At 40.8% G+C, this 12,084-nt stretch overlaps 1 protein-coding gene across 1 annotated transcript; it reads left to right on the top strand.

The window, feature by feature from the left end:
* The first annotated feature begins 4,360 nt into the window (after positions 1–4,360).
* LOC135102017 (galactose-specific lectin nattectin-like) lies at positions 4,361–7,012 on the top strand. The gene is made up of 4 exons (XM_064006636.1): positions 4,361–5,824; positions 5,999–6,040; positions 6,215–6,391; positions 6,556–7,012. The coding sequence occupies exons 1-4, from the start codon at positions 5,770–5,772 to the stop codon at positions 6,657–6,659; spliced, it is 378 nt and encodes a 125-aa protein (XP_063862706.1). The 5' UTR covers positions 4,361–5,769; the 3' UTR covers positions 6,660–7,012.
* Positions 7,013–12,084: the final 5,072 nt, after the last annotated feature.

Genomic DNA, 12,084 nt, shown 5'->3' with positions numbered 1-12,084 from the left:
TAATCCTCTGCACTTGTTAACTCATAGGTAGTAAGACAGCCAGAAAGATGCTCCTCAAAGCGCGCGCGCACGCACGCACACACCACACACACACACACACACACACACACACACACACACACACACACACACACACACACACACACACACACACACACACTACTGCTACTACTACTACTACTACTACTATTACTATTACTCCTCCTCCTCCTCCTCCTCCTCCTCCTCCTCCTCCTCCTCCTCCTCCTCTTCCTCCTCCTCCTCCTCCTCCTCCTCCTCCTCCTCCTCCTCCTCTTCTTTCTCCTCCTCCTCCTCCTCTTCTTCTTCTTTCTCCTCCTCCTCCTCCTCCTCCTCCTCCTCCTCCTCCTCCTCCTCCTCCTCCTCCTCCTCCTCCTCCTCCTCCTCCTCCTCTTCTTCTTCTTCTTCTTCTTCTTCTTCTTCCTCCTTCTTCCTCAGAGATAAAATTGTTAAATATTTAGAAGAAAATAAAATCATACGGGATTCGCAACACGGTTTCAGAACCAAGCGCTCCCGCTTAACGAACTTACCAGACTTCTTTTATGAAGTATTAAACTCGTATGACGAGACAAAAGCTGTTGGTATTATCTACCTTGATTTCCAGAAAGCTTTCGACACTGTTTCCAATAAGAGACTCATCAATAAAGTAAAAGCTCACGGCATTGCCGGAAACACCCTGGAATGACTGGGAGACTGGCTCTCTGACAGAAAACAGCGTGTTGTGATAACTGGAAAAGAGTCAGAGTGGCATAAGGTAAATAGCGGCGTTCCTCAAGGCTCAGTATTAGGACCAGTACTTTTTATAATATACATCAATGACATTGATGAAGCGATAAATTGCAAAATAAGTAAATTTGCAGACGACCCCAAAATAACAAAGTAATGTCAGTGTCACAATGGCAGGAAATGCAGTGTGATCTCAATGAACTAACAAGCTGGGCAGAAAAAATGGCAGATGAGATACAATATAGAAAAGCGTAAAATTCTACATATCGGAAGCAACTATGTTCATGCGAGATATGTAATGAATAACATGCCACTGTCAAGCGCCGATAAAGAAAAAGATCTTGCTGTCGTTGTGTCAAACGACCTAAAGCCGAGTCAACACTGCACAGAAACGGTAAAGACGGCAAATAAATTAGTAGAGTTCATTAGAAGAATCTTTGAATTTAAATCAGAAAAGGTTATACTTGCCTTATTAACTCACTGGTGCGCCCTCATCTAGAATACTGTGTACAGTTCTGGTCACCATATTACAAAAAAGACATTAAAAAACTAGAAAAGATACAGCGCAGAGTCACAAAGATGATTCCAAGATTGCGTAATAGGCCGTATGAGGAACGACTGGAAGAACTAAACCTATTTAGTTTAACAAAGCGCAGGATAAGAGGAGACCTAATTGAAGTGTTCAAAATTTTTAAAGGATATAGTAACATTGATGCAAATAAATATTTTATCATTGATTATTCTAACCTAACAAGAAATAATGGATTCAAGATTATACCCAAACGTTTTAAATCCCTCGAGCCCAGACATTTTTTTCTTTAATCGCACAGTAAATATATGGAATAAAGTTCCTGCAGAAATCGTAAACAGCAATTCTATTGAATCATTCAAAAATAAAATAGACAAATATTTAAAAGCAAATCCCCAACAAGCTCTCTTATTGTCCGAATAATTAATAAATTCACTAATAAACTCTTTTATTTTACAGAGACCAGTTTTATTTAAAATTGTGTTCATTTTCAGATAGGCATATAGAGTTCACCGTAGGGTGAATAGTAGAACTTCCTTTCATCCTTTCTTATGAAAATTCCATGTCAGTTTTTCCATACTGCATGGTACTTTTTCCAACTATTTCCATGCCAGCGCATGCTGGAGGGAGTGGTGGGTGGGGAGGACCCTTTTGCTATGCTGTCCTGTCTCTCTTCCCTATAGTTAGTTAGAAGTAGTTACCAAACAGCCTTGCAAGGACCAGAAGGTCTGTTGTTGTTTGGCTTTCCTTTGTATTCCTTTGTATTTCTCCTCTTGGTGGTGGTGGTGGTGGTGGTGGTTGAGCTGCTGCTGCTAACCATGTTTCCTTGCATGTGTTCAGCTCTGGAGAAGTAATTTTAAGGACAGTGTGTTGTCAGCGAGGGCGTGTCCGAGCCTCGTGGATGGAAGAGGCGGGAGGGGGAAGGGAAGGGGTTGATGTACTCACAAAGAAACACAACAGCTGCGTCTCCTTTCCTGACTGGGGTGATGGTGTCGTCGCTGCTTCCCGGAATGAGAGAGAAATTAAATGAAGAGCCTGTTTATTGTTATCTCTGCTATCATCATCATTATCATTATCATCATCATCATCATCATTATCATCATTTAAGGTCGCGTACTGTGATAGCGCCGAAGGGACCACCAGAGATGGTGTGTGCAAATTTATATGCATTGGTATACACATCCCAAGAGAGCCATATAACCCGCCATATTTCCTCAACAAGACACCACTCGTCCGCTTGCAACATGGCAGGACCTGAGCGAGGGTACCTTATGCCAGAGTGAGAGAGAGAGAGAGAGAGAGAGAGAGAGAGAGAGAGAGAGAGAGAGAGAGAGAGAGAGAGAGAGAGAGAGAGAGAGAGAGAGAGAGAACATTTGAACATTTATTAACAACTAATAGTTACAATGTGGAGGTATATGTATATATAATTCCATACATATTATCTTATATAACTGTAGTTAGCCTTTCTAATGTGAAGCTTTTCAGGTAAGTAATGGAGATTAATTTGTTAGGATGTGATCTGGCAGATGGCAACAAGGATGACGATGAGAGAGAGAGAGAGAGAGAGAGAGAGAGAGAGAGAGAGAGAGAGAGAGAGAGAGAGAGAGAGAGAGAGAGAGCCATTCCTCGTGTGGCGTGGGAGGGGAAAGTAGAAACTGAAGTAATTGAATTATCCCAAAGTTACCAGAATTTGACAATCATATCCTACTTTGTTTGCTACTTTTGTTATGACAGGTATACACACACACACACACACACACACACACACACACACACACACACACACACACACACACACATCACCACCACCACCACCACCACCACCACCACCACATCCTCCTCCTCCTCCTCCTCCTCCTCCTCCTCCTCCTCCTCCTCCTCCTCCTCCTCCTCCTCCTCCTCCTCCTCCTCCTTACTGCACAGAAACAGTAAAGACGGCAAATAAATTAGTAGGGTTCATTGGAAGAACCTTTGAATTTAAATCAGAAAAGGTTATACTTGCCTTATATAACTCACTGGTGCGCCCTCATCTAGAATACTGTGTACAGTTCTGGTCACCATACTACAAAAAAGACATTGAAAAACTAGAAAAGATACAGCGCAGAGTCACAAAGATGATTCCAAGATTGCGCAATAAGCCGTATGAGGAACGACTGGAAGAACTAAACCTATTTAGTTTAACAAAGCGCAGGATAAGAGGAGACCTAATTGAAGTGTTCAAAATTCTCAAAGGATATAGTAACATTGATGCACATAAATATTCTAACATTGATCATTCTAACCTAACAAGAAATAATGGATTCAAGATTATACCCAAACGTTTTAAATCCCACGAGGCAAAACATTTTTTCTTTAATCGTATAGTAAATATATGGAATAAACTTCCTGCAGAAATTGTGAACAGCAATAGTATTGAATCATTCAAAAATAAAATAGACAAATATTTAAAAGCAAATCCCCAACAAGTTCTCTTCTTGTCCGAATAATTACTAAATTCACTAATAAACTCTTATTCACCAGTTTTAATATAACTTGTATTAACTTTCAGGTAGGCGTATAGAGTTCACCGTAGGGTGAATAGTAGAACTTCCTTTCATCCTTTCCTATGAAAATTTCCATGCCAGTTTTTCCATACTGCATGGTACTTTTCCCAACTATTTCCATGCCAGCGCAAGCTGGAGGGAGTGGTGGGTGGGGAGGAGCCTTTTGCTATGCTGTCCTGTCTCTCTTCCCTGTAGCTAGTTAGAAGTAGTTACCAAATAGCCTTGCAAGGACCAAAAGGTCTGTTGCTGTTTGGCTTTCCTTTGTATTCCTTTGTATTCCTCCTTCTCCTCCTCCTTCTCCATTCATCCGTCAGAAGCGACAGAGACCAAACATCAATTGAGTGGCCTCGTCCGCGTCCCAGTTACTGTCTCCCTTCACTCCTCCCCTGTATCGCTTGCCCAGCCTTCCCCTCCCGTGTCGCCTTTCCCAGCCCTGCCTTCCGCTGCCCCTGCTGTAAGTCCCGAAGTACCCAGGGGAGGGATGCCTGATGGATGACGCTCAAGAGTGGCGAACCTGCAGAGAGAGAGAGAGAGAGAGAGAGAGAGAGAGAGAGAGAGAGAGAGAGAGAGAGAGAGAGAGCTGTGGATTCCGGTGAGTTTAGACATAGAGAGCAACCTGTGGAAAGAAAAATATTTCGTGTCTGTTTCGTGAAGTTTTTCATTGTAAGCACACACATAATATGCTCTTATTGTGTTCACGATTACTGACAAAATAATTGCTTGACTCGGTTATTACGACGACTGTTTCACTCTCTTGCTACCACTCGTATTTTGGATGCATGTCTTTGTTTTTTTGAACAGTAAAAGGAACTTAAATAATAATGCATGTTTGCATCAAGCATGGCGCAGTTCGTTGAAGTTCCTTCAATACGCATTTAATGATTTTCTCCGAAGTTAGCCCAGTAAGGAGTGCCCAGGGTGACGGGGGATCTGTTCTTCCTTTGCTTCATCTGTGGCACCGATCCAAAAGTAAAAGTGTGTCAAACCTGAAAGTCAAACAGTAACACTGGAAATTGTTGTCTTGTCATAAATGATATTTGATGTTGTACTGCTACCATTTCACGGAACTTGTTTGATGCACGCGAAGCAGAATGGATGAGAAGTCACACTAACGATTCACGGCGTTATCAAATCAAGCTTACTCAAGGCTCTGAAGTACAGCATGAGGTCTCTGTAGAATACTATATTTGTGAGATTGATCAGGTCGCCCCCAAGTGCTTGACAAAACTGCCGCATTTCTTGCCAATGTGCCAAGATGCTGTGATGATGCAAGTAGCGGCCTGCCACCTACATGAAGGGACTGGCAGACCACCTCTGTAGTACTCGTAAAGTACAATAACAAGACATCAGAGATGGTCTCCTGCTGTTCATGCCTTCACTGGGGAATAACGTGATAACTTTTGGTAATAGTACGTAATTGAATATTGAGAACACGCACACACACACACACACACACACACACACACACACACACACACACACACACACACACACACACACACACACACACACACACACACACACACACACACACACACGCACGCACGCACGCACGCACGCACGCACGCACACACACACACACACACACACACACACACACACACACACACACACACACACACACACACACACACACACACACACACACACACACACACACACACACACACACGTATCTGTTTGTTTGGAAACAGTATCTTTCACAAATGAAACATGAGCTTATTCCCGCGCACCATGAGAAATAGTTTTGTGTGAGACACACTAAGGTGATAAAACTGATACAGGAACAGTTTTCGAAGATGAGAGATCAAGGTGTGAAGGTATAAGATGGTGTTGGTGGTTGCGGGCAATGTCACTCCTGTGTCCTTCCTTCACGAACCACCACCACCATCCCCACTAACGCGGCAGCAACATAAGTAGCTCCAAACAAGCACCACACACCAGTACTGACACATGGGACAAAAGAAAATCAGCACAATGACTGACTTCGGGCTGCTGTCTTTCCTGGGTGAGTCCCATCTTAGGTGTTGGTCGAAAGTCAACTTTCTTGATAAATGTTCACAATTTTTCCCAAGAGTAAGAGTAAGAGTCAGGATGGGCCCTGCATGCAAACAACAGCCGGGTTTTGCTTCGGCCATGCGGACAGCGGCTCTTTTGCTGTAACGCACCTCTTTTCCCTCAGGAACCCTGGCCATGGTGGTGGCGACGGACGTCAACTCATCAAGTAAATATGTGTGTGTGTGTGTGTGTGTGTGTGTGTGTGGGTGGGTGGGTGGGTGGGTGTGTGCGTTAGTGATTCCTGAATTATTTAGTACCAAGTCATCAAATCATTTCCTAGTGAAGGAAGGGTAGGTAATGGAGCACTAACGATGCACTAATAATGGTGGTGGTGCCTCAGATACCGAGTGCCACAGCCCCTTCACGGAGGTTGCAGGTCGCTGCTTGCATATTGAAGTCGCCACCACTGGCTCGTGGCACAATATGCGAAAGCTCTGTCAGGACCTTGGGGGTGACCTGGTCAATCTTTCTGATCTGCAATTCTACGGTGACCTCATTTTGTACATTAAAAGTTTACGTAAGTTTCAGCGATGTGATGGGTTTATTAGCAGTTTGTGTAACCTCTCTTATTTTGTTTGAAATGTATTAAGAAAGGTCCATGACCTGGAAACTCGAAATAAAGAAAAAGAGGATTTATGTCTTGAAAACAAAATCCAGCGCTTTTATTTTACTTTATCGCAGATTTGCCAAACGTTCATTTGTGGATCGGTGCCACGGACGAGGCGACGGAGGGCATCTGGATGTGGACAGATGGGACACCCGTCAGGATGGGCACTCCTTACTGAGCCAACTATAAGGACAACGTTCAAATGCCTGCTGGAGGAGAGAATCAAAACTGTGCTATGCTTGATATAAACATGCATTATTATTTCAATGATTATGGCTGTTCGTCACCAGATATAAGTCCGATTTGTGAGAAGTACCATGAGAAACTTTAAATTTTAGTTACATATGAAGAATATTTAGATCACAGTCAATATACTGCACGATGTTCGAAGGGATATAAGGTACAGAACTGTCCGAATCTTATCAGTGTAATAATGTTTAATGTGCAAACAGTTTTTCTCATGATTTTGTTATGATTTAATTTGTAGTACCTTGGATTAAAGACATTATAAAGTTGATGAAATGCATAAAATTAAAAGTGATTTCTCCTTGACTCAGGTACATATTTTATATGGATATAAGAGGCATGCTCGTTGAGCTTTGCTTAACACAATGACATCCTTAATTCAGTACAAGGAAGCTTTTTTATTCCACACAAAATTAGTATTTGAAGTTAGATTGTGTATAATTATTATAGAATGATGTCATTTTTTTCTCTTTAATAGAGGAAATAAGTGAGAGGTATAAAACACGTGAAATTAGAATGATACTGAAGTTAAAGCCAGATGGTAGAAAATTCAGAAACCTGAAGAGCGTGGGAACGAGAGCAAGTTAGGTCGTTCCGCACATAGACGCAGCAGCTTTGAATTGGAAAGGAGGATAGAGAAAGTAGGAGGGAACAGAGAAGAGATTACTGTCAGTAGACTCAGACTCCTGCGTTTTGGTGAGGAAAAGAAGATAAGCTTTAGTAGAGGAGAGGTGATGTTCCACAGATTGAAAATTAGACCAAAATTCGCGATTGTTGCAGAAGTTAATGTAGAAAGCATTTTTAGTTAATACCAGAATAACGGTCCGACCTGGGGACATTTCTGGTCCCCTCCCCAGCTAAGGACTCAGAAGCTGGATGTTTTGATGACACTTCTGTTTCCATTTTGAGTAGGTGTGTGAGGTGTATTCATTGTAGAGTGAGAAGGGAGTTGCCTTTAGAGGGCAGGCTGTGACTATCTTCTTGAGTTGTAAGATACAGAGGGAAATGTTCATGGACCTCAGCTTGGTCAGAAGCTAATTCACAGCATCCACCTATGCCACTGCGTATAAGACCCCCTGGAAATAATTACTGTTTCTGAAGATGTCTACTGCCTCTCCTGTTTGTTTCTCACACCTCATTGCTAAAATTTATTCTGGAGTTATTGATATATAATAGAAAATTTTGTGTTTTTATTTCAGTACATGAAATCTCTTACAAAAGTCTTAAAAACAATAATAAGAACAATTGATGAATTTGCACGTGATTCAACTATATAAAAGAATTTTTTTATTTCATTGTCACTGTAAGACCATACAACTCTTTCGTTTCTTCTTGCATATAGAACTAACTAGTTTTGGACAGTCATAATCACTGAAATAGTAATGCAATAATCCATCAAGCAAGGCGCAGTCTTCTAGTGTTACTCCTGAAGGTATTTGGTTGTTGTCAGCTCCATAGTTGGCCAAGAAAGGGGTGCCCAGAATGACGGCCGACCCATCCGTCCATACCCAGATGCCCTTAGAGGCACCAATACAGAAACTCTTCGTAGGTAAATCTGGGAATGAATGAAGTGCTAGCGTTGGAAATTGTTATCTTGCCATATATATATATATATATATATATATATATATATATATATATATATATATATATATATATATATATATATATATATATATATATATATATATATATATATATATATATATATATATATATATATATATATATATATATATTTTATTTTTTTTTTTTTATGTACAGTTTTTATGTCATAAACCTTTTTTTACTCACAGTGATCAAGACATGAACTATTTTTCTGCACAACTTAAGGAGAGAACAGCTGCACCTCAGGTTAGTGACGTAGTGGAATCATTTAAATGTACAGAAAGACTCCACCGTACAATTGTAGATAAGAAAGATTGACCAGGTCACCACAAAGGGCCTCACAGAACTTTCGCATATCGTTTCACGTGCTTAGTGCAGGATGCACACAGCAGCTTCCTATCTGTATGACGGGGCCCTGGCACTCCACATCTGAAGTGGAGCACGACGGCGTCATTAGTGTGGCCCTGAACGCACGCGCGCACACATCCGTCCACACACACACTCACACACACACACATACACACACACACACACACACACACACACACACACATACACACACACACACACACACACACACACACACACACACACACACACACACACACATACACACAGCACAGCACAGCACAGCACAGCACAGCACAGCACAGCACAGCAGAGCACGGCACAACCCGGCACACATACAGACACACACACACACACACACACACACACACACACACACACACACACACACACACACACACACACACACACACACACACAGTTCAGTTCAGTTCAGCTATTTTATTGACCACGACAACACAGATATAGATACAAATAAGAAAAATATATGGTCCAGTAAAAATACACCGTCCAGTTTGAAAATCTAGCAAATATGCATATTCAGTGACAGTTAAAATTCCAGCAAGGTGACATGATTTTAAAATTGCGACGTAAACACAAAGACAAAACCAAAATTTCCAAGACAAAACTAAAATATCTGCCAAAGCAACAATAAAGCCAATACTCAAAACAATAAAACAATAAAACGGGTAGTATATAATCTCTATCTAAAAACTAAATTCTATAAAACCTTAAACTATGTGATTAATATATAAACCTCAACAAACCCTCAGAATAAAAATTAAAAGCTATACGAATCCACGACTAAAACCCCAAATACATAATATCATACTGAAAAGATTTTCTGAACTTATATAATACAGTATATTAAGGGATAGTGAACATTGTAGACAAACACTTATGTCTTGTAAACATCCAAGATCTTGTACAATATAAAGCATCTTTCATTATCATTATACATATCGGAGAACAAGTTAGGAATATTAGAAAAAAACCATGAGCGTCTCTCAGATGTTGTGTGAGGGTGCACTGTTCCACAACGTGTGCCTCTGTCTGTGTTTCTCCACAGACACACAACCTTTCCTCCAATGGCAACCTTCCTCATCCTCTCCTGTTCCATCTGCCCATCTCTACTGCAAGGGAGTGTGCTGATATGCGAAACCGCGTAAACGCCACTTGTTAATATTCATTTATGTGGTTCTTGCTCTTATACACGGAGAGAACAGATAAAGTGGGGTTTGTTTGTACATAACGCGTTTTGATGAGGCTGAGTTAGAAATATTCTCTTTCATTTCCCTAACTCTTTCATCTATAACACTGGTTGAAATATGTAACAGTTCTGCAATGTATGATCGTGTCTGGTGCCGGTTCTCCATGGAAATTTTGATTACTAAAATTAGCGGGTCATCCTCCATTCTCTGCCTTTCCAGCCACATTTTCGAAAAAAAGTTTCTCTGTTTACTCTTAACTAATGATTGCAAGGATGGATAACCCGCCTCGACATAGCAAACATCGTTGCATGTGTTTATTCTTACATCAAGTACATTTTTCAACGACCAATTATATAGTTTTCGTACTGGCCTGAGGTCTGCATTCAGCCAGGATTCACACCCGTATAAAATTGATGACATCAAGCAAGCGTCGAATACACGTTTTTTAATATGAAATGGAATGTCATTATTTTTCCTTAAAAATTAAATAAATTTCAATACATGGGCCATTTTTGCATCAGCGTGAGGTCTGACTGACGACGAGACCAATCCGTCGGCAGTGAATGTGGACCCCAGGTATATATATATATATATATATATATATATATATATATATATATATATATATATATATATATATATATATATATATATATATATATATATATATATATATATATATATATATTGTGTGCACCGTTCCATCACTAACCCATCATCCGTGTGTACTGCCTCGTTATCCTGTGGGGTACCATGAATCACAAGGAACTTGGGGTTAGACTCATGACTCGGGCCGTACTCATTACAAAATTGTTTCATAAGACATAATTTATTTATCATTCTATCTCGTGACGTTGACAGTAGGCGGTATCATCCATCATAATAAGAACGTACAGCCACTTTAAGAAACCATCATCTCTGCAGTTATCTTTAATCAATTTAATCAGATCATTAACGTATACTAAAAATAATATACTAGATGTGGGAGAACCTTGACGTACTCCAATTGTGGCTGCAAACACTGCACTACCAATGACACTCTTGGTTACGCTATACATAGCACTAATGATACTCAACATGACCAAACCGCAGCCTAGATATTTCAATATAAGCATCAGTATATGCCTTGGTACTAGATCATAAGCTTTACTAAAATTTATAAAGGTAACGAATAGCTTTTTCTTCTTCCTCCTAGCTACATCGGTTAAAATCCGTAAAGTTACTATGTGTTCGGTACAGCCGCAACCTTTCTGACCCCCTGCTTGCTCCCGGTGCGGAGTGAACCACATTCCCAACCTAGAACACAGCACCATGTCGAATAATTTTGACACACTGTTGATCACGCTGATACCTCTGTAATTTTTCGCGTCTTTCCGATCTCCTTTCTTGAAAATAGTGTTGAACTTAGCTTTTGTCCACAGTATGGGATACTGTGCAGTGGCGAATATCGAATTAAACACAGACACACACACACACACACACACACACACACACACACACACACACACACACACACACACACACACACACACACACACACACACACACACACACACACACACACACACACACACACACACACACACACACACACACACACACACACACTAACTCACATGTTGATGGCTTCATCTCTGTCGCCGCCACTACAGGAAGGGTTCCTGAGAAAACAGAGGCGCGACAATGCCTGTCCACACCAGGAAACATAGTTTAGAAAGAAAGTTTGGAAACAGTTGGCAAACATTTTGAAAACGTTTTGGGAACATTTTTTAAAAGAGTTTCGAAAGAATCTGCGAGCATTTTCGTAACATTATATAATCAATTTAGAAACAGTTTGCAAACATTTTGGAGACACTTTGGAAAGGGGTAACAAATATCTTGGAGAGAGTCTGGAAACAGTTTGAAAACATTTTGGAAAATAGCTTCGAAACAGCTTGCAAAATCTTTGGAAACTGTAAGCAATTTATAACGCTTGTTCCTGAACAATGTTTCCTGGTGTGAACAGACTTTTAGAGCAAATGAGCAGCGGTCCGCGTGGCCGAGGCATAATCCTGCTGTTTTTTTTTTGCGTGCAGGGCTTACTCTTACTCTTGGGGAAAGGTTGTGCACATCAGTTAAGAACGTTGACCTATCAACGCGTAATAAGGGATTCACCCAGGAAAGACAGCAGCCCGAAGCCAGTCATTGTGC

The sequence above is a fragment of the Scylla paramamosain genome, chromosome 7 (genome assembly GCF_035594125.1).
Source record: "Scylla paramamosain isolate STU-SP2022 chromosome 7, ASM3559412v1, whole genome shotgun sequence".
NCBI lineage: Eukaryota > Metazoa > Arthropoda > Malacostraca > Decapoda > Portunidae > Scylla > Scylla paramamosain.
Note: the sequence above shows the minus strand (reverse complement) of the source record. Positions and strands in the feature narration are given on the sequence as shown.

What these genes read in the sequence shown, in the direction of transcription:
- LOC135102017 (XM_064006636.1), top strand. Translation starts at nt 5,770, where the DNA reads ATGGGACAAAAGAAAATCAGCACAATGACTGACTTCGGGCTGCTGTCT. An exon ending in CGGGCTGCTGTCTTTCCTGG is followed by an intron (nt 5,825 to 5,998) that starts GTGAGTCCCATC and finishes CTTTTCCCTCAG; the next exon opens with GAACCCTGGCCATGGTGGTG. An exon ending in TTTGTACATTAAAAGTTTAC is followed by an intron (nt 6,392 to 6,555) that starts GTAAGTTTCAGC and finishes ACTTTATCGCAG; the next exon opens with ATTTGCCAAACGTTCATTTG.